This window comes from Zonotrichia albicollis, chromosome 9 (genome assembly GCF_047830755.1).
Source record: "Zonotrichia albicollis isolate bZonAlb1 chromosome 9, bZonAlb1.hap1, whole genome shotgun sequence".
In the NCBI taxonomy this organism is placed as follows: domain Eukaryota; kingdom Metazoa; phylum Chordata; class Aves; order Passeriformes; family Passerellidae; genus Zonotrichia; species Zonotrichia albicollis.
In genome coordinates, this window is record NC_133827.1 from 25,497,586 (window position 1) to 25,520,862 (window position 23,277).

A 23,277-nucleotide genomic window follows, 5' to 3' on the forward strand; every position below is an offset into this window, starting at 1 on the left:
TGAGTATCAAGAAATATTTTATTGTACATGTAATCAAAATTTTAAAAACAGACAAGGAGGAGCAAAGGACAGATTTATCTAGATTCTCTTAACTATGCAGGGTACAGAAATACAACTAGGAAAGAATTAACACATATTAGTACCCTTTGCTCCCCTTCCCTGTCCCAATGGAAGAGGTTACACAAGCGAGATCTGTAATGCTTCAAATCAAGGCTTCTCAGTAACTGCACACTTGAGCTGACATAGCCAAGTATGTTCAGTTTGATGAGAGAATGAGTGCCTTCCAAATAGTTGTTTATAAACAAAACTACTCTCTCTTTAGTGGTTTGTGAGCATTACTCATTCAACACCAAGAGTATACTTAAAAGACTAAAGATTTAGTGGCCATAACTGTCATTATATCTGAACTGACACAATCTTTAAGTATATCAATTATAGAAAATAGATTCCTTAGGCAGTAGAGAATATATTATCTAGTGGCAAAAACAATGTAAAGAAACAGGAAGTATTCACAGGGAAGGGAGTGTGTTAAGCAGGGGCACATTGAGTAATCAGAACTAAAGAGTTGAGTTCTGGAGTGCTAGCTGCAAAGGAGTCACACCTCAGCATCGTGGGTATAGGTTTCAGAATGTCTGGGTTGAAAAATATGGTACTCATTGCACATCTACATCAATCTCCCACCTTAACTCACACTCTAGATCCTCCTAACCTATTACTGTGGGATATTAAACAATTCTAGCACTGTAATTCATGTTCTGCCTTACATGCTGTGAGGAAGAAGGCTTCTGTTCTCTTCCAGAACCAGACAGGACCTGAAAGTGAATGCAGAGACTTTCCAGAGATTATTCACCCCACAACACTTTCCTTCCTGGTTTAGAAGGGTAAATGCCTTCAGAACATAAAGCTGCAATTGTTCTTTCTCTCAACATCTTAGAAATAAGCCTTCCCAAAAAACCTAAGCTATACAGCATGTAGGCAGAGTTGAATCAAATGGGTGTGACAAGTGCTAAATCCTGGACTGAAGGCAAGATAAGTTTTGGGATCCCCACATAAGATGGTTTTGTTTATTCTTCAGTGGCCCAATAAGGCCAGGAAATAAAAACTCTTCACAAAACTTCCAGAGAAGGCCCATGGAAAAGCAGACAAAGTAACAGTAACTATCATATTCTGGATTCTAATGCCCTTTGGAGACGATCAGGTTTTTGGCTTAAAATGCAAGTGAATCACCATGTATTAATGATCTTAATCTATTTCAGCCTACAGCATGGTCCAGTGCAGATTATTAGTGTCAAGTTACACACCTAGGACTTGAATTCACTAACACTCATAGCACCACTTGATTGTTGCTGTAAGTAAAGACAGTCTAACCCTCAACTCTTCTACCAGAAAGAGCACATTACCTTTGATAATTGTGTAACACCACCTATTCCAGGCCAGCTGACCTACCTTTTTTTGTCCTCACACATATTGCATTTGTTTTCAGATACATCTTAACAGCTCCAAGCTTAAACTCTGTGACATATCACCTTAACTTCCAAAGTTACAAAATAAATTCTTCTTTACAGTATTCAAATGTAGGAGATTCACTCAACTGAAAAATCAGTTTACTGACAGTATCTCTCACCACTTATTTCGTTTATGTGCCAACTGCACAGTCATAAAAGCCTCACAGCTCTTCTTCATACTTCTCAGCTTTGAAACAGGAAACGATCAATATAGGTATCTCAGGATTAACACTCCTAGGTGCACGGAAAAAAGCAGCTGTTCTGTACCTCAGTAATTATTGCTCAGTATTTATCTGTTTGAAGCAACATCAAGACAGTATTTGAATTTATGCTGTACTTCAGCAGAGACAGGTTCCCTAACATTAAAGAACATCAGCATTTCCACAGAAAATCTCTAAAATTTAGCTGGCCATTTTTTCTTAACTGTTCCTTGTAACAAGGCAGATTTGTTTAGGTTTCGATTCTAACAACATTACAGTTGTCAGAGTACACGGCTCATACCTGTGGCCAGTCTTTAGAGTAGGTGGGCTGCACGTTTTCATAACTACAGAAGTTTATCAGCTATGCTAAAACACTACATAAAAAGCCCAGGATTGTTTGCAGACTCACCAGCTACCTACACAGAACAGCTGTTCCACAAAAGTGATTTCACTAGCAATTGAACTTGAAGACAAACACTACAAGAAAGCCAATAAAAGATCTTGTGTGATCAAAGGTTCTCTTACTATCTCATCTGAAAGAAGTTACCTTCCACTTGAAACTATCTCCTCCTTCCATAGGAATAACCAAGATATCTTTTGGAGGCAATTTAGACAGTGACTGCTCAAAAACATTTCAACAGAACTGCTTTTTGGACGAGAGAATAAGTTATTTTACTATTTGCACAAATTGAATTTACTACACTCATTTTACTCTGGTAATGTTTTAGCTACAAGGTATCTGTACAAGATATATCAGCAGAGATAGCACATTGTTAACACTACATATGTAAACTGAGAGACAACAGGTCCTTCCACCCAGGTGTCATATTGCAGATTTGTGTCAGTCCGAGAGGCTGCGGAACCGCGCTTCAGCACCACGGAGAATCCCGGGGAGCCCAACAGAAAAGCTGTGCTCTACAAGGGTGACTGTCCATCCTGGAACAGCAGCAAGAGGAGAATCAAGCAACCAGTGTTTGCAGTAATATTCTTGAGGAGAGTTCCATTCATTCGGTGCGTATTGCTGTACATAAGGTGCATAAACCTGCCACGGAGGAGATCAGCGGGAAGAGAACCCGGTGGCAAGGCTGCAACCAACTACTGGAGTCATGTCCCAGATCTGGAGGAGAATTGTGAAGAATTAGACAGCATCAGTGTCAGACTCAGTGTCAGCTCCTTCTGCAAGAGCCATAGAAGCAAACAAAGATATCCCTGGACACAAGGTAACAACTCCTTTTTAACCTATGCTTGAGGAAAATCCCATAAAGAGTTACCAGCAGCATTATAAACCAAAAGCCAAATTTGGGGCTCAAGAGTTTTGAACTTCTGTGTAGGTCTGTTTTAACAAGTGCTATGCAGTTTGTCACAAACATGCCTACAGCCAAACAAGAACAGGATGGCACAGTCTCAGTTCTGACATGCATGGTGAATGTAGAGCCCAGGCACAGCAAGACTCTGTATCACTCTGAGCTCCATGTCACTGTCCCATAACAAGGGCTTTCAGTGGCCATGCTGCAAGCCATGGAGCTCAGAGCAAAGGAACCTACACATTTCCTCAGGGCTGTGTCTCTGGCAGATTCTCCTGCTGCCCATGCCTGCTATGTTTGTTCAGAGACACAACAGCTGCACTCCATACAGTGGAGTTACAAGACATTTCCTCATTCATCTGCAGAAGAACAGGTTAGCAAATACAATTCCTTCTTCACACAATTGTAGCAATAGCTGACAGAAAGAAAGGAAGAATATACAAAAATGAACTCTCTTAAATATCTCCTAGAAATGCAGGAAAGAGATGCAGCAATACCTTCACAATCCGGTCGCTCCCACAAGTCACCATTAGCCCTCTGGAGATGTCCATGGACATGTGTGAAATGTTGTGTTTGCCTTCATGAAAGGTTGCCAGGGAGGTACGGCTGCACAAGAACAATTGAAATGAAAGCCCGCCACCAGATGAAGCTTCATGGCATCATTATAGCAGTGCAAAATAAACTTAAAAGAAAATTAGGTTGCTTAAGTACTAATAAATCTATTCCAAGAGCTGCAGTGCCACATTAAAGGGGACAGAATTAAATTAGCAAGTCATACAACTCCAGTGCTTGTGGAGTTGTACAGGTGTGACATTTTCTGCAGCATGACTGTTAATAATGCTAGAGCAGAAGTGAGACACGGAATTAATAAATACTTCTACTCCTGGGTAACAAAGTCAAGTTCATTTTTCCCCTGCTGGCTACAGAAGCCAACTAGAGCACAGCATTCTACTTTTCAAAAAAACCCAACCCCAAGCAAATACTCCCAAAGTTTTAAAAAGTGTACATGAACTAATGCATACACATCCTGGCAGCTGAAATGCATTGCCCACTTAGCAATGTTAAGTGCAATCAATAGCTTTTAACTAAACTGAAATGTTGAGACAAATATATCTCAAATCTAGATCTGAGCTCCTGGAAAAGGAGAACTAAAAAAAGGATATAAATGTTGTAATTCCATATCTGCACTTGCAGAGGCAGATGGGGGATCTCTGCCATCACAGTGCTTTCAGTCCCCATGGCCTAATAGCAGAGAGTCAGCTCAGTGTAGCATTGTGTGTGGATGTGGAGCAAGGCCAAGGGTTTCTGCACACCAGCAGTGTTACTACAGCTTATTACTCCCTCATACTCACTCTTCATCCTTGATGGACTCATAACAGGAATCACAGACACGGACCTGGAACTCAAATCCCATGATTGGGTAGCTCGACCTTTTGGTGCTGCACTTGCCACACACTGCCTGCCCACATTTTCTGCAATGATGCTTCATGGAGGAAGAAGAAAATCAACAAGTCACTATACCATGACACTTGAGCACCATACAAGTGTCCACTGCACAACAAAAACAACAAAGCTTCTGTTCTGCAACCTGTTAGAAAGCAACCTGCCAAGAAACCCCTGCTTTTTCAACCAAAGACCAACGTCTCTGGAGTTCTGAGCAGTCACTTGGATCATTTATGGATTTATCTCCATACTCTGTGTCTATCCTCTTCTCTGGCAAGCTCCTTCTGGGAGAAGGGGAAAAAGAGGCTTGAACAAGCAACCCTATATTTTAACTATACAGTTAAGACCATTTTGGTGCAGTAAGAACAGAGCCATTAGTGCTTCACTGGAATGAGCATCTACATTCTCAGTTATGGGGCACTGTTTGCCATTTTACACAACACTTGAGGATTAGCTGTCCATAAATCCAAAGCATGGGAACATTCAGAGAAATCCAGCAGAGCACACCTAGCACAGCCTGCTTTGACCTGCAACAGAAGTTTGTTGCAACACTTTCACAGAATTTGGAAATGTCTTAGCAATGCTTCGAAGCCATAACTTCTCAATATACCTCACTTCAAAGGAGCAAAAATACAAGAGATGAAAAGATCTACCAGGCTTAGTGGTCTTCTGTTTACATTTTGCTGAAGTGCTGAAGCACAGCTAAGCACTGAAAGCAGCCATCTCACCTGTCTCAACCCTATCGTCTTTGTGTCCCACATTTGCTTTATATTCCAGAAGAAAGGTTGCTCACACTTCTGACAGGAATCACTTTCTAGCCATTGAGGAGCCTAGAAAAGAGCAGGAAATGTAAGCAATCAGAATTGTTTTCCCCCACACAACACTCAAGGAAGTTTAAGAGCCCAAAGTAAAGTCTTACTTGGAAAGATGCCCTGGTTTAGTTGTGGACATTACAACAATAAATTGACTAGAGCATAGTACAAAGAAAGTTTAACACAAAAACTTCAAACCCAAGAATACAGTTATTGGTTATCTACACACCTCCTACACTTTTTAAGCTTCCAGGAATATTTATATTACTGCCTTAATACGAAAACTCATTCAAACACCTATGTTACTAAACCTGCTGCAGGCACTCCAAGACTGCTGCTCTGGTTGTCTGAATGGCTTTTAGGGACCAGTGTAGTCCAAACTGCAGAAGCTATGAGCAGTAATCCCCTTTAAGAAAGAGGGTGTCCAGAAGTAAATTCTGTGAGTAATTATCTTTTCTACTTTCTTGGGACTGCAGTTTGAAATAATTAGGAATCCATCTGCATTTTCCATCCTGCCCCCATCTTTGTTAAGCATCCCTTCTCCCACCCACACACTTTTCCTGCCATAAATGGACTAGGCCAAATGAAAATAGAGCTTTTCCACATTTCAGCTCTCTCAGATACTTTAACTGAACATCCCTGTAAGAGACAGAAAGAGAGGCACAATATTTTTAGTACATGGACTTGAATTTGAACGTGTATATTCTATACAACTTTATACATCTCATGAGGAAGTCTCCCTGAAACTTGGCAGGAGGAAAGCTGGAACAACAAAGCATTTTTTCTTTTCAATTCACTTACATGGCTAACAGTAAGAAAACAAGAGCATTCTCACTTGCACCATCATGGATATGAACTGATGCAGAAAGAAAGTGTTTGGCTGGGTCAATTGCTTTGTACTGAGATCTTTAAAAAAATGTTGTCTGGGGACTGAACCTCTGCCTTCTGAACTGCATCTCAAAATCTGCTTCTCACTTTTTTACCTGCTTTGACACAAATTGAGAACTTATTTCAAGACTACTGAAGCACAGTCTTTTGGTTTCTTTACTGCAAGAGTTTGATTGCTTTAGACTGTTCCAGAAGCAAAGGGCACAGCCATTCCAGTGAATCTGTTGTCTCTTTGAGATAAAACTCTAGGCAGTCCAAAGCATCTCCTGCACTTTTCCATTTACTACAATGCAGCATGGACAGCCATTAGAACAGAACAGGTTTCAATAATAACATTCAGCTTTAAAGTGTCAGACAACACGAGGAAAGCAGTCTGCAGAACTGACTAAGGAAAGTCACAGTAGTCTCTGAAAAGGGGAAAGAAAAAATCTTTGACCATGACATGAAGTTACCTCTTCTCTGCTGATATCCATGTTCCAAACAGCAATTCCCCCATCAGCTGAACAGGACACCAGCTGCCGTGTCAGCTGGATGTAGCAGATAGCCTGCACCTTGTCACTGCCAACAAAGCACACACCAGTTACCCACAAGTATTTAAACTAAGCTTGGTTTCTCAGCAAATCCTGATTCCTACTTGTAAATAAAGCTACTGAGGAAGGCCAAAACTGATTTTCAGTTTGCTGAGTCCACTAAGTGGAGCTCTGAGGATGAGTGAACAGATGCTGTCACCTGAGCACCACCCTAGCATCAGGATGTTGAGGGAGTCCTTACAGGCCTGACCAGAATACCAGAGGTACAGTTCCATGTTAACGTTTGCTGGCAGTAAGCCCTGATGATGAACTGAGGGTCAACTGACTCAGAGTGCATGTGTAAATACTCTTCTGTGCTGGCAAGGAGAGCCACTTGTCAAAACAGAAACAACTGAATAAATAAAGAGAAATATTTGTTTCAAGGTGCTACTAAGCAGCAGGTTGCACTTTTGCTAACAAATCACAGTAAGTCAGGCTGTAGGTGCAAAGCAAAGCATGCATTCATCAATAAGACAATTTAATCCTAAAGAATGTCAGTCAAAACAGAAGTCTGCCCTAAGAATTTAACCAAAGAATATGAGTAGTATCAAACTGCTCTGCAACATTTAAATTGAATTAAAAAGTCATTCTGCTTCTCAGAAAGAACCTAGCTGTTACAAGTCTTCACCAGGACACATGAGGCAGCAGTAACAGCAGTATAAAGTCCTCCAGTTAGTTCAGTTACTTTTTTGTAACCAAGGCTCTATTTTTAATTCTTGAGCCATAAGACTAAATCCTCAAGATTTAACAAGACTTCTAGAGCTAAACCTATCAGTCTTGATCAAAGCTGGATGGAGGCATCTATGGAATTAGACAAAAGGAGAACACACTATACAAGTATCTTTAAATATAAACAAAATCTCTACTAGTAGTGCATTTCTAAGTAGAATATATCTTCTGGGGTGAACTGCCTGTCAGATTGAATAAGAGCCCTACATTTAAAAATGGCAGCAAGTGTTGGGTGACTAAAAATTAAGAGTTGAGTTTCCCCCTTCAGAGGAGGGGAAACATGACACTTTCTGAAGTTAAGAGACTACCCCTGTAATTTAACCAATCAGTTATCACTGACAGAAAGACAGAGAACAGGAACATATTGAAGCTTATTTTATATGCATACATGAACATGCTTATACATAAAGGTTCTAGCCCTCCTCTCAAAGGTAACTCAGTGCAGTATTTACAATACAGACACATGCAATTTTTACATAAAGGCCAAACCAGATGATTTAGGATTTTTACCCACCTTTTTCTATAAACTATTTCTGTGTTACTTCTAAACCATGGTAAAATGAACATATTAAACATGAAAAAGAAAAAAGCTTTATCAGTAAGGCCTTCCTATTACTGATTATCCTTCTTTCCCTTCAAAGTACTCAGGGTTCTGCAGAGAGTAATTTTCTCCATTTTTCACAATGATTCAAATATCTTGCCATGCTATTTAGTCTTCCTGGGACTGTGTGTTCATTACAGGATGAAAAATAAGAGTCCATTACATACTGGTGTCCCTGGAGCAGCAGCGTTCTCCCCTTCCTTCCACCAATATCCCACATGATAATGCTGTGGTCAGAGGCACCTGAGAAGAGCAGCCTTTGGACAGGGTCCCACCACAGGGAAGTAATGCTCCCTAGGAGAGAACATTCTGCAGTTAGATGTAAGGGACTGGCTCCCCAACACAGTGATGCCCTCCTGGAACACTTAAGTGAAACCTGAGGTACTGCCTTACACCAGTAACATACTGAAAGCCTTAAGGCAAAGGAAACATCCAACAGCAAAGTGCAGCCCTGAGAGAGGGGCAAGGAGTACTGGACAACAGAACAGCTGCCCCTAAGAAGACAGATACAGCATAAGCCAGGAAGTCTGAGTTGTGCCCTTTGTATTTAGAAAGGTGATTTAAGAGTTGCCAGGCTGCTATGTGAGCTTTGGAAGATAGAAGCAGCAGCACCTGCCAAGCAGAAACCAGTACCTACAACACAGTGAGGTGCTTGGCCAGTGGCTGCAGCACAGCTCACAGTGCTCTCAGCTAAAGCTACTCCCTCACATAACAACACAACCTTAAAATAGCTGGACTAAGAAACAAAGTGAGAACTTCACTGCTGTTAGCAAATCTGCCACTACTCACTAAATTACAAAACTAGATTTCAGAAGGCCCAATGAAACTGTGAATTGGGGATAGAAAGAAATGAGTCATCTGACAGTAGCAGCCTTCAGCTAACCCATACCCATGGTAACATAGTCAGTACACAACAGGAGTAATTTTGTTACTCATGCCACCTTATAGTTGTAAAGCTGGGACATTTTATTTCCTTGCAGAAATCCTTCCCTTAAAAGAATCCTTCTAGTGCTCAGTTGTCATCAAAAGCCTTGTTACTCCAAAACCAAGATGATGAATGGCAATTAGAGTCCAAATCAGTTCTTTCCAATGCTCTGAAGCACGAGATTTCTTTTTTTTTGCATCCTTTGGGGATATGCTGTTTTCAGACTGACCCATTTGGAAATAGCATGTGCACCAAAAAGGCATTGACTTTGAGTATTATCTCAGCATTGCACAGAGCAGGCTGTTATGCATGGTGAATTCTGGAAGCTGAGAACAAACTCTGAAACCATTTAAACTGCAAAGCAACTGCTTGCTTATGAAGTCACACTTTGCAGGAGCTAGAAAGCAAACAAGACTTTTAAATCAGACTTTTAAAGTCTGTCAAACACAACTGCACTCAAAAGAGAATTAGATGCCATTTAAGCTTAGAATTAACTAGATCTCGAAAATATTACACAAATATGGTGAGAAAAAAAGTGACACAATCTGATGTGCTTAAAAAAAATAAAGTTGAAATAAATAGTACAATACGAGTTGAAGAAAAATCTGTTTCTGCCCCTGAAGTAATTTTTTATGGTGGCTCAATTCTTGTTTTAAGGATCACAGTCCCCATTTGGAAATATATGAGCCAAAGGTGGCTGCTGTGTGGCCAGCACTGCTGAAGTTGGTGCTTGGAAGCCCATCACAACTCAAGAGACAGAACACAACAAGGAAGTGCCACACAGACATACTGCTTTCAGACTAACTGTAACATCTACCAAGAAGTTGCATCTGAACACAGACCAGTGCGAAAGTACAGAGAGGCAAAGGAGTCTCTGCAGCCAAAAGAATTATTTTATTCTAAACTGAAAAAATCTGAAATTCTCCTTGAAAGCAGAAGAGACATTTATCACTTGAAAATCTCAACTTGCCTCCTGCATTCAAAACCAGCTGTATCATTTTACAGTCATCTGTAGATCAGGAGTCCACCCAGCTTTAACAAAGCCTACTCTGTATTTCCAGCTGTTAAACAAGGCAGCCTTTTCCAGGGGTCAGAGACTCATGACCCAGTAGTTCATCCCTACCCACAGGCAAACTGTCAGCTGATTTGAAAGTTGCAAATACCACATGGGAAAAGGCATTCTCTTGTTTATTTTTCTCAGCATATTATTAAGTTACACATTATTCTGTAATTTGCATTCTTGCCTTACTCATTGCAGCAGACAGTGGTTTTGTATCATGTTATTGATCACCTGATTCTTCATTTGATATAAGGACATGAGCTGTACTGCAGAGGATGAGACATTTGCCTTAGACTAGGGAGTTTCTCCAACGTTGAGACTAAAGCTTTTAAAGGTGGCCATCTAGTGGATAACTTGTGTTTAACTCAATGCATATTTTTACTTTTGTTTTTCAGCTATAATAAAAATACCTGTAAGTATTTATAAGGCTAAGATTTGCCTTCAGCAAGAATGTTTGCTCTTTAACAGGAAGTCAAGTACAGCTTTTAACAGCTTATCATAACGACTACCCTGGACTGGTTTTTCATCCAGTATCACCCTTAAGAGGCAGATATGCAACTGAACATCTCACTCCAACTTACAAAGAGGTACTGTATCTGGGACAGGTGGCTTTAAGACAAAGAGTTACTTTACCTTCATGCCCTTTAAGGGTTGTGATAACTGAACAGGTATTTTGCTCCAGCTTCAGAAGAGTGATCTGTCCAGAATAATCACCAACAAATGCATGCTGAGTTTCATGATCATATCTGAACACCAGTCAAGGAGAAACTTCATTTGTTCAAAGAGTATTTTACATGACTGAAACAATCGGCTATAGAGTCAAAAAAAATTGGAAAAGAACATTTTAATATGCCAGATAAATATTTACATAATTACTTTTTAAGTGGTTGGAGACTGTAATAAACCTTTTTGATTCCTTCCTTCTCATCACACTCTAACTCCCTGAATATATAGGGATATGTGCAAGTAAAACTGTATAGAAAATAAGAGAGAAGAGTTTTAGAAAGCCATTGGAGAAAGCCATGAGATAATCCATGCCCTAGTTTAAGACAAGCCAAGTAGCTTCAGGCCATTTCTAGCAGCTATTTACAGAACACACTCATGGCTGTTTACAAGATGCCAAAACTCATCAGGCTACTTGTTGCAGTGCAGAGTTCTCTGCAACCATTAGGAGCATCTCACTGGATACTGGGCTGCATTCACTCTTACCTACTACCTTTTCCAATAATTTTTTTGTTTTCTAGCGTGGTTGTAGTTGATATTCCTAGGAGAGGAAAACCAAGATACAAGGATGCTGACCCTCCACAACGAGTTCACCTTACAGTGGAAGTACACTCCCAATGTTCTGGCTACTGCCAAGGCGAGGCTGTCTCATTTCTTGTCCTGTTTTCTGGACTTCCCAATTTACCAATGCAGGTCCTTGAGTGTGGTATTGAAAACTGACCTAATTTCAGCAAGAATTTGTCAGTTAGCAATGACATAAAAGCCACACTGATCCATTAACAAGGTGGCACATTGGGCAAAAGCATTACACCTCACAACAGCTCTGATACTCGGTTTTTGCCACAATGCAACTATGAACTCCAGAAACCAAAGCATGGCAACTCAATGGAACTACGTAAGTTGCTGCTTTTAAAAGACTTTTGCTATTCAGAATATAAGAGCTAGGAAAGACCCATGTAGCTGATAACCCAAGAGTTGTGTAGTAACTTAGGTGTCCTCCTTGAACCACCCAAAAGCACAAGCTGCATCTAGAAAAGCAGCCTCTGGTATCCAAGAGAGGCTAACTTTAAGAAGATAGTTTACCAAAAGCCCACCACCCTAAGTGAAAATGCAGAGGCTCTGCCAATCTGATGACATTCCAAAGTCTCTTAAGCCTTCAGGATCATGAGATAAACAATTTGCTTTCAACAAATCCTCTAACTCCCTGAACATGTGATCCTTTCTTCATCTTGAAGTTCAGGCTTGCCTTATCCCCACTAATGCAGTAAAGAATAGGCACCCTGCTGTATTTTTCAGAAGCTTCCACATAGGATCACTAACAAACAATGTTCTAAGGAACCTCCTGATAGGGAGGCCAAGCACCTGGTACACACACCAGCAAGCTGGTTCTTCCTAACACAAATCCAAAGGCAGATAAATTAAAATGGATTTTCAAATGTCAAGTTCTTCAGTGGAAATTTATTTTTATATTGATATAAAAGGTCATATTCTTTTCTATATTTTAGTAATAAACTGTGCCATTATTTGCAATAGCATTAGCTATAGATGCCACTGATAATTCAGTGAGGCTCAGACTGTTCCCCAGACTGCTGTGAGCTGGTCTCCAATACACACACCAGCTGTAACCAGTTCTGTGCTGCATTTAGCTGAGGTGAGCTGCACATGGAATGTTCTGTGGGACGCAACTCCCCTGGACTATAAAAAAGAGCAGCAGTACAACCGCACAAACCTGGCAGTTCCTGAGTCAGTAAGGCAGGGTCTGCACAGATGGGAGACCTCAGAAGGACAGACATGCAGCTGGCAACTGAGTTTTCCTCCACCTTCTTACCAGGACACAGGTATACAGCCACTCTAGAGAGGGCTTCGTGTTTGCAAGAGATGATGTTAACCTGTTTCAGTTTTTCAATCTTGCTATTTCTAAAACATTATTGCCATCAAACCTCATACAACAACCAATACCTTCAATTACTGTCTGGCCACATCTAAAATGCCACCATTAACAAGTGCTAAAAAACCAGTTTTAGTTTAGTTTAGTTTGCTTTCAAAAGCTTTGATATGTGAACTACCTTTCAAGCTACTGGGTTTGTAAGTCTTTTACATAGGGTAAAGAATGCCCTGAAGTACTTACAGATGAATAGACAGAGTGTCTAAGCTGCAAATGCTGCAGTTAAATATAGTTTACAGAAAGCAAATTGTACACAGACAAATTACTACTGGTGAATAAAGCTTTGGTAGCTTAAAGATAGAAAATATTAACTTGAGCAAAGACAGAAAAATTAAAACAGTCCAAAGGGGTTTCATGATGTTTTATGCCCTAGAAGGACTCAAAGACCCACTGGCATCTGTTGAACAAAGTGAATTGCCCAGGAAGTCTATGGGCCAGGCTGTAGATACTGTCACTGCCACAAGATGCTACAGACAGACACCTCAAAATTTTGAACTGGTACAGACTGAGATTTGTGCAGCTCAAGGTCTCTTCTGCTATCTAATAATCACTAACAGAAATAAAGGTATGAAACTTCTAATGAGAATAAGGGTTAGCAGACTTGCAAAAGATGTCACTCTAGTTTTTATACATGGAAAGTTGGGAACAAAGTGAGGTAAAGGAACAAAGTACTCTTCCATTTCCAGGGTAGCAATCATTTTTAAAGGATACTGCAGACATGAGGCCCAAGAGGTGAAGTAATGTCTCCCCAGCATGCTCCCACTCCTGGTGCACATCCAGCTGATACACTTGTCATGACCTGTGCTGATAAGCCACTCTGATGCCAGGCTGAAAGTAATGGCAGACACTCGATTCTGGTGAGCTGCAACAAGAAAAAGATTCTGGCTATTTTCTCCCCAAAATCAAAGTGCTGTGTACTTCCATTCTAATTCAGACAGACAGAGGTTGAAGATGATATCTAGGGATATCTTTCACCATTATATTATACTTGCATCTTGGCTGAATGAAAAGGTTCCCATAATTCTGTTCAGGATTTGCCTGCTGAATAGCTCAAATGAACCAAACCCATCACTCAGCTGATGTAAACCTTTCCCCTGAGAGAGAGAAGCTGAGTTCAGCCCAGATACCCAAGGTTAAGGAACAAGCAAACTCTCAGCTTCCTCTAGTTAGCTCAGGACTTCTGGGGAGTAATGCAACACATCTAAAAACTTGAAATGCTTTACTAAACCCCTCTTTTCCTAGAGAGCTATGCTCACATTCATAATTCTAAGCACCTAAAAGGATATATAGTCCATGGCATTCAAACTGCTTCCTGTGACAGAAACCAAATCCCACCCAGCTTTGTAGAGAATGCTGCCACTAAGTAAGAAGTTACACATGCTTTAGAAAGAAGCCTCCCCTGCCCTCCAAGATGCAAGTACTTCCCTTGACTGAATTGTCAACTCATCTCCCTTAGGATAAAGGGAGGTTTTGTTGCTTTAAGAACAAGGTCTTTTTCTTCCCAAGCAAGACCATTGCTTCTATCGGTGTCAGGGAGTCACAAGACAAACTGCACTTTGTTTTGCTACATAATCTGCAGGCTTTAAGAGCTTCCTTCAGGTCTTTCACATTAATATTCCAATTTTAACCAACGACTGAGTTTTGTATTTCTCTAAAGGATGAAATGTAGACAAATGCTGAAATTAGTATATCTCTATAAATATTAGAATAATTCCATAAACCCTGTTTCCCACAAATTGGAAAAATTAGCTCTTTTTCATCCCTGTTGCTCTCCTAAGATGACAGAGAAGGTCTAGACTCTTACCTTGAGCTAGGAGTAACCAAGCACAATGATTACAAGAAGTAAGGAGAGAAACTGCAAATACCAAAATCCCCTTTATAAAGCTCTTACACCAACACTCATCTAGTACAACTACCACAGCTGAAGAGCAAAATCCAGGCTCACTAGTTCTGGCTCATTACTTTGCAGGCTAATGATGCAGTGAACTTAATGATCATGGCTACAACTTGGACTCAGCTGCCTCCCAGAACACTCTTCTTATGGCAGCTATCCCCCAACTAAGTGACAACTATAAGGTCAGTCAGAGTTAAAGCAAATCTGGATTTGATTAACCTGTGACTGTGTTCAGTCTCCCAAGCATTTCCCTTTACACAAATGTTAGTGTAGATAGTGGTTAACTGTTTACCTGGATAGGTTTTCACAAAGTTCATCTTATTGAAGTCCTCAGAAATGTGAAACTCCTAAAAACAAAGGGAGATTGTTAGAAGATACCACAGTGGCATAGAGCAACACTATGGTCTTTACACCTAAAAAGGTATTTTTAGGTATTTACACCTAAAAAGGAGCAGCAACCTCACAGACCAAAATTTGCATACCAGCAGTATATCCCACAAAAAAGAGGCAGCTTCTCAGGCTGGAGCAAAGCACACTGAAATACCAACTGTAAATTAAGGTTTTAAGTGAACTGAATTTTCAACAGGGAACATCCTTTCAGAACTGAGTTTACTGAAGGGAGGTTATAGAAAGAGATAAGATCTCAGTTTCCCCAGCAGGAGCAAACAAAACTATCTTGCAGTACTTAAGATTTGCATGTTTGTGACTCCACAAAGGACAGGTTTAAGTGACAGTGTTCTCCATTTAATCCATTAGACTTAATGAAATTTTAGAAGTCTCAGCTTGAAATTTCCAGTAGTTATCACTAGAATTCTCTGCAGTTCTTTGTAGGCTATTCATAGCAGTTATCTGTAGAATTACTCTTTATGACACTCATGCAGTACCCTGGCTCCTTATGGGGCAGTTATTATTTTGACCTTATTTTCATAGAGAAAGGAAACCATTAAAGCATCTGAGAGTCACAAGATTTCCCTCCTTTACCAAGTGGGGGAAGAATAAAACTCAGTTTCTGTTCTGCCAAGTGTATGCTCTCCAAGACAGGGACAGCGACTACAGCAAGAATATACAAAGAGAGAAGAAAGAATTCCCAGCAAGAAGAGAGACAAACCCAGCCTCTTATTTTAGAGCTAGTGTTGAAATTTCTACATCATAAAAAGATGTGCAGCAAGCAAATCCAGAGATGTGTGCATGGCAGGATACAGACAGATCCATACTCCTGGCCAGGGGCAAACCAACTGCAGTTCACAACCCCTGTCAGAGCACCACCATGGCACTCTGCCCAGCTTACTGTACTGCCCTCAAAACAACTCCTTGGCAAAGTGAAATTGTTTGGGCCCACTGCTCAAATAGCTCAAGGCCTTCTTGAGGCTACCTGGCTCACATCTAGCCAGAAGAACCTTTGCTTTGCAACCCTCCCACATACATCTCAGCTGAGCTGCCAAGAAGCTCAGCCATTTAGCAGTAGCTGCATTCCAAAATGAATGGAAAGAAAACAGACTATCAGCTGCCAGCAACACATAGACAATCTGAGCAATTCTAACCTACATTCAGAAGAAAAGTCACAACAACTTACCATGATAGCTCCATTATCCTGGCCAACAAAAATCCGTCTGCTGTCATGATGATAAGCCATGGCAGAACATGGTGCTGTCAAAAAACAAAACAAGTACATCACAGTATTTAAATAGAGGTATTAGGATACACATGACTTTAATAAAAGTCAATTCTTTCACTCAGGACAAAAGCTGTTTGAGTAGTTTGATAGAAACTAGTCTGCCTAGCTAACATCCCTTGGAATGACAGTTCAATTCCCACATGTGAAGCTGAGGACAGGAACACAACTACTGTAACTCAGATACACCAACAGGAACCATATGCAAACATGATGTCCTGCCACAAGGTGCAACTCAGCAAGGGGAATTTTACACAGCCTGAAAGCTGAGCTAACAGCAACAGCTGGTTACACCTAACAACTTGAGCTCACTAAAATTATCTCAAATGCAGCCCTGAAAGAAAAAAACGCCTTGGAAAGCTGAGAGTATTCTTGCATCTCAGCTGTCAGCTAGTGGTTGGAAAAGCTCACTTAACTGGCAGACAAGTTATCTGCCATCATTTCAGGCACCTCCAGCTGCACATCCACAATGATTCACCTGGTGAAGGATGTGGTTCTGACAGAACACTGCCACAGATCTCATCCACCATGCAGCTAGTTTTAAATCAAAATCTGAGCTAGATTTGCTGCAAAGCTCCCAAAATCAAGATCATTCAGGGGATCCAGCCCTTGGGGAAATAAGAAGGAGGTGTTCCTACACACAGCACAGGTACAAAGCCCATACTATGTGTGGCCACCACTGACAACACCCATAATGTACTTACAGGCCATGGTGTGGTAGATGCTGGGCCAGTACTGCCCACTGTCCCTCTTCAGCCATACTCGGATTGTCCTGTGCCATGGGAAGAGAGGGAGAAGCAGCTGTAAGTGCACCATCCCCTACATCTGAGCCACTGCATTACTGATGGCTCAGCTCCACTGCCCTCAGCTTTTGTGCTACTCAAATATAACAGAGGAACAACAGAAATAACAGTACTCAAATACTGCTCTGACATAACAAGAACACTGGCACTAAGCATAGGCACCCTTGGATTTGGAAAAGCTTTCTTTAAAACTATTTATACATGGAGTTTCAATAGCATGAAATGGAAATACTATTTCAGCTCACCTCAGAAATTGCTACAAATTGCATCCCTTTACCTCTTCCTTGGCTTTGGTTGATATAAGTCAAATTTAAACTGCAGAAACTTTCTATCTCTGGCAGAGCAAACCACAGTTTGTTTATAGCAGATTAATTGTCCGATACATTAAAAAAAATTGCAAATAATTTCTTATGGAAGTCCAAACTTTTAAATTTTTACAGCATCTCTGTGTAACTCACCCTACAGCAAGCCAGATACTGAATATTAATAACAGAAGCACCTCATCTTCTAGACCAGCACATTACTGACATCTCCATCCCCAAATATGAATAATTAGAGGACAGCATATCTAACTCAGTATTGTTTCCTCTAATCCCTCATGCAGGCATGCAAAGGACAAGCAGCATTAGTGGTTGATGGTTTGCACTGCTTCTCTGCCCTAAATATGATCAGGATTGATGAGCCAGTCAAACGTTAACTGAAAAGCTGACAAGATTACTTGGACAGCATGCCTAGACTCTATATAAAATTGGCTTCAGTTTGCAACCTTCCAGAATCATCTCCTGGAAGGAAAGGATAAGTGGTCTTGTGAACATTTAGCATTATACTACTCTGCTGGCTGTCAAATCCTGGGAGGAGAGTATCAGCAAGGAAGTGGAAAGCTATTGTCAATTAAAAACATTTCTACAACAGACACAATGAAGGGATTCTGCACTAAGAAGTTAAGAGCACACATGTAGACAGTGTTAAGGTTAAGTCCTCTTGAAATTTCATCTCCAAACCATTGTTTGCCTTTTTGTTACTATTTAAATCCAACTTCCTTGTTCCTAAATGATCTGTAAATAATGTACCTGGAAACACTGTCAAGAGGCTTCCCTGAGATGTGCTGTTCTATTTACTGTTAGCTAATAAAAGTCCTGGTATTTAGAATTCTCTAGAAAAGTACTAGGGGACTGATTAGTTGCTCATTGTGGAGGATCAACAGTAAAAAGTTTAACAAAAAGAGCACAGAAAGGGACCAGTGTCTTGTACCACAACCACAAGAACTTTTCAGAAGTTTTACTGCTCAAGATACAACAGCAGCATTCTAATCTTGCAATCCATTTAAAGGTTTTTCTTTAAAAGACCACTCAAAAACAAAGCAGACAATGCCCACCCTTAATGAACTACTTTTTGAAAACTTGAAAGCAATACAGGTGAGCATACACTGCCCCAAAACAATGATTTTCAGCTTTTAAATCAAGTTACTTTTTGACCAGTTTAGGGGCATATGTACATTAGTCTAGTAATTATTAGTCACTAAATATTTTGCATGAAGACTGTCTCTCAAAAGCTATCACTTCCTCTCTACAATAATCAACAGCCTACCTTATGGCAGTCACTTCAGAAAAGTAGTTGCTATTTCTTGGTAACAAAATATGGGAAAAACAATGTTTTCAAATTATCCTAATGATGCCAGTCTAATAGCATAGGTTAGCACCTTTATCAGCTTTTTAACTTGCTTTTTAAAGCAGCTCCATCATACTCAAACTGTTCTGAACATTTCAGATGGTGGCTTCCATCCTTACTAATTCAATTCTTTACTTCTAGGCAAAGCCATGTACTCATCTTTTATTTTTAAAATTTACATGATAAGTCATGCATTGCTGATTTTTCAAAAGCAGACTTAGCTTCCTCTCAGTATTGTGGTTAATTGTACTGAACTAGAATAAAGGAAGCAAAGATTTGTTTTTTCTAAGAAATTATTTAATGGGAGTGTAACTTCTGTGTTGATCATCAATGGTACAGCTCCTCAGTGAGTTGAGAGCCTAAGGAAATAGCTGCAAGAGTTAGCAAAATTAACTTCTGAAAGCTTCTTATTTTGGTTTAAGTAAGATTTATACTCTGCTCGCCTCATGCTTGCAAAGATAAGCTGTCAGACAGCTTTATATCTAATTATATAAAGCTCTGACTGAGCAAAATTTGAAGAGATCATTTCACAGTAGTCAGCAAGTGACCTCTGCCAAAATGCCACTTCTCTCTGATTCTCCCTCCTACAGACCTGGTTTTGTCATGCATCTCCTTATGTTGGGACTAATTAATTTGTGAAATACCAGTTCTTAAGGGACTAGAGAAGCCCTCCAGTAATGCTGCTCCCACAATCTCCTTCAACCACTCAATTGTTATGTCTTTGTTATGACAACTGCCTTAGAGTCTGTAGCACTTTCCTCATAACCTGGTCTTTATTTCATGAAGACTCCTGGGCTCAGTACCTGAGAAGAGCGGGCTACCACTCACTTCTCCTTGAGCGTTCCCTGCTAAGGCCTAGAAAGACACAGGGTTGTTTGACAGCAGTCTCAGTAAGGATGTAAAAATGCTGAAACTCATTAAGAAGCACCCAGAGAGAGATTTTAAAATTCTAGACTCATGTCTCTGAGAGTGGCAGGAGAAAGCAAAACATTTTTAAAAAACATTAGAAATGACCTCCAAACTTCCCTATCACTGAGTACTGAATCAGAAGCTGCTTTCATCAGGGCAGCATGCACATTTACAGAAGCCCAACTCAAAGGGGTTTTGGCACAAGATTTTTAATGTAATATAAAGAAAGACACTCAAAAGCCATCTTCAAGCAACACTGACTGTGGCCTTACCAATTTCTAAGAGTTTTTATTGTTCTCAATCATTGTTTCATTTAGTGAGCCAGCACCCAACAGTGCTGGAGAAAAATCCTGGAGTTTGAGAGCAGAGAATGCTGTGTTCCAGCAGTGTTTGTGCTCCTGCTCCACCAGCTGCCCTCTGAAAGCCAGGGCAGGGGGGATGATGGAACACCAGCAGCCAAATCCAAACTTGGTACAGTACCAGCACTGCTGCAGGTTAATACACACCTACACCAGCCCTGCTCCCAGCACTGCATCTTCCTAACTCCTTCAAACCACCACCAACTGCTTTCCTACCCAAAATCAACCACTGGCAGTTGTTTTCCTTGCAAGGACAGAATACTGCCTCTTTCTGGTAGCTTAAATCAAAAATATTTATACTGTTATCAACCTTGTTCCCAAAACAGCATTAGGAATCTGGTCTAATCACAGTGCAATGGAAGCACAAAGACACAGCTGATAGTTTTAATCAAATTTCTGTTAAAACTAAACCATGTTTTGACCAATGTTTACGTTTCATAAGCAAAAAACCAACAAAAGCTGATACTGTACTTTAAGCAGCTGGTGATGGTCACCAAAGAGCAGCACTGAAATGTGCCAGTGACTCCAGAGCTCCTGTAGTGAATACATAACTTTATCTTGCATTTAGGATCTTGCACACAGCTGATCATCCCCCAGCACTCCCAGCTGCAGCTGGGAAACACTCCTCCTGCCTGAGCTGTTTGTCTGCTGAGGGACACTGCAACAATTCCCAACATTGTCTTGCAGCCAGGGTCAGACAAGATGCCAACAGGGACACAGAGTTAATCATCCTCTCTAGATAAGTTCTGAGAAAGCTTCCCAGATGGCAAGTGTCCTGCTGAAAAATCCGATTGGGAAAATTAACTCTTTGTCTCCTGCAGGTATTCTTGCTTCTTTTTTCCTCTTTAAAACTTTTTTTAAAATCATAGAATTTTGTTGGCATTCGCAGATCTACTATGAAATATTTTGTATCCTCTGAAAAAATAAAACCATTACATTTCATTCTAGGAAATATAATTTAAAATAGAAAGAACTACAATGAGTAGCTCTAATGAGAAATAATCTACAACATTCCCAGGGAATGTTTGTGCACCAATGTTTTCCTCACTACCCAACTTGTAAACACATTCCTCTGACTGGTTATTATGAAATACTTGACAGCCTTAACTGCATTAAGATGCAATAAAAAAATACTTCAGCCCTGCTCTCAGTACACACAGCAGCTCTTGTGCTCCTTGTACTCTGCACTTTGCTGCCAGCAGCATAAGCAGTCAGGCAGCATTAACACCTACACCCCACCTGCAGCGAGCAAACAGGGGAGCACTGTTTGACAACATGCTGAACTGTAGGTGAAAGCTTTGATGAACTGGAGGAGGTATCCCAGATTAGAGAACATACAGGTTTCTGAAAGTTTAAAGATTTAATTTCTCACAGTAAGGTGGGTGACACAAATTCAGCCATAAGTCCACAGACTCACTTGGAAATTACACACACAGCAGAGGTGGGTGGTGGCCTCTCTCTCCTTGCACAGGTGTGTATGTGACATCAAAACTCGCCCATATAAAATGCAGCTCCATCCTTGGCTCTTATCAGCAGTCTAAGCATGCAGACTGCTTAACCTTTGGCATTAGACCTTGAGTTTAAAACTGGCACTGGCTGCCACAGGCAAGCCTCTACCATGACAATGTGAATGACTCCCTGATATGGAGTCTTAAAAATCATCATTTCCTCTTCTCTTCTTCAGGAAGCTCATCAAAGCAAACTGAACACAAACAATCACTCTTAAGTGACTGGAATGAAAGGAAGCTGCCCATTCCCATCCAAAAGCTGTTATCCAACATGTACTGCACAAAGCCATCTCCAGAGGAAGGGATGACACAGACCAACTAGACATGTGATTTGTTTGCACTTTTTGACCTAAAAATAAATGCCAGAAAACCCAATTCAGATAACACTGTTGCTCTGCTGATTTTCAGCACTCATACCCTCCTATATCTCACAAGGTCAAGCTTTCCAAACAAAAGTTCATGCAAATATTAATGCAAATTTAGTTTTAAAAGTTTTATGGTATAACAGTAAAATTATCCCCGCACCAAGCTACACCTCAAAGAATGCACTTTTGTACTTTTAAAAGTACACCGTTGCTTCAAATGGAGCCACAGTTTCCTAAAAAGCATCTCCCATCCCTCTTCACATTTAAGCATCACTTTCCACATAGCACAGGTGAAATTCCATCTGTCATAAACAGTGCATAAACTCTCCTGGCCACAACCCTCTGTACTACCTGCTTCCTCATTTCCACTTTCCTTTCACCTGAGTAACTGTTTACCGACATTACAGCTTCTGTGGCAGACGATCCAGTGCCGAGAACCAGGGCTAGACTGCGAAGACACCTTCCGTTCCAAGCAGAAAGCGCCGTGCACAACAGCTCATCACCCCCTCACCCCTCCGATCTGCCAATTCACTTCCTGAGCGGCTTCAGCCGGAGGGAAGCGGGTTTGGGACCCGCACACCGAGCCAGCAGGATGGGCTCGTTCCTCAGGAGCAGCTCGGGAAGCTCCAACTCCCCCGACGGGCAGGGGAGGCAGCGACACCCTGCAAGTGCTTCAGCCCGCAGAGCGGAAGGCCGAGGCAAACGCACTCCCTGATTCTGGTTCTGCTCGTGAGCTCAGCAGGACCCACTCACACGCAGGGGCAGGGGCTCCGCAGGGGCAGGACAGCGCGCACGGAGCACGGCAGCTTATCCCCGCCGGGGGAAAGTGTCAGCCCGCGTCCCGCACCGGGCCGAGCCGATCCTCCCTCACAGCTGAGGGCATCTCTTCCCCGGGACCGCGGCTCCGCGGATCTCCTCACGGCGGCAGGCACGGCGTCCGTGCGCCTCCCGGCAAAGGCACAGCGCACACCCGCATTCCCGTGAGCAGCCCCCGCTGCCCCGGCTCCCAGCCCAGCCCCGCGGCCCGGCCCTGCCCGGCGGGGAGCGGGCCCCGGGTCACCTGTCCTCGCCGGCCGTGATGACGCCGTCCTCCTTGGGGATGAGGAGCGCGGCGCTCACGGCGTCCTGGTGGCCCTCGACCTTGCTGAGCAGCACGGGCCGGCGGCTCTGCGGCCGCGAGTGGATCTCGGCGGCCATGGCCCGCACGGCTGCGCGCAGCGGCGCCGCCCGCCCCGCCGCGGAGTCCCGAGTAGCGGCGCAGCCCACGCGCGCCGCTGCCGTCACGGCGGGGCGGGCCGCCAGCCGTACTCCCTGGAATAGAGGGGCACCGGGCCGTATTTCATGGAAGAGCGGAGAAATCAATCCGGCTGTGGGGGCTCCCGCCGCCTGCCCGGG

At 41.8% G+C, this 23,277-nt stretch overlaps 1 protein-coding gene across 1 annotated transcript; it reads right to left on the bottom strand.

Moving 5' to 3' along the window:
- On the bottom strand, nucleotides 1–23,164 carry WDFY1 (WD repeat and FYVE domain containing 1). The gene is made up of 12 exons (XM_074547054.1): nucleotides 22,943–23,164; nucleotides 16,975–17,042; nucleotides 16,172–16,245; nucleotides 14,891–14,945; nucleotides 13,416–13,566; nucleotides 10,670–10,782; nucleotides 8,219–8,345; nucleotides 6,605–6,710; nucleotides 5,181–5,282; nucleotides 4,362–4,492; nucleotides 3,507–3,615; nucleotides 1–2,822 (listed from the first exon to the last, which is right to left on the bottom strand). The coding sequence occupies exons 1-12, from the start codon at nucleotides 23,077–23,079 to the stop codon at nucleotides 2,763–2,765; spliced, it is 1,233 nt and encodes a 410-aa protein (XP_074403155.1). The 5' UTR covers nucleotides 23,080–23,164; the 3' UTR covers nucleotides 1–2,762.
- Between the last annotated feature and the right edge of the window lie 113 nt (nucleotides 23,165–23,277).

Coding starts and splice junctions, on each gene's coding strand:
- WDFY1 (XM_074547054.1), bottom strand. CDS start 23,079: ATGGCCGCCGAGATCCACTCGCGGCCGCAGAGCCGCCGGCCCGTGCTG. Junction 10,783..13,415: donor TCTTGGGCCTCATGTCTGCA/GTATCCTTTAAA, acceptor ACTGGTGTTCAG/ATATGATCATGAAACTCAGC. Junction 8,346..10,669: donor AACCCTTAAAGGGCATGAAG/GTAAAGTAACTC, acceptor GTTCTCTCCTAG/GGAGCATTACTTCCCTGTGG.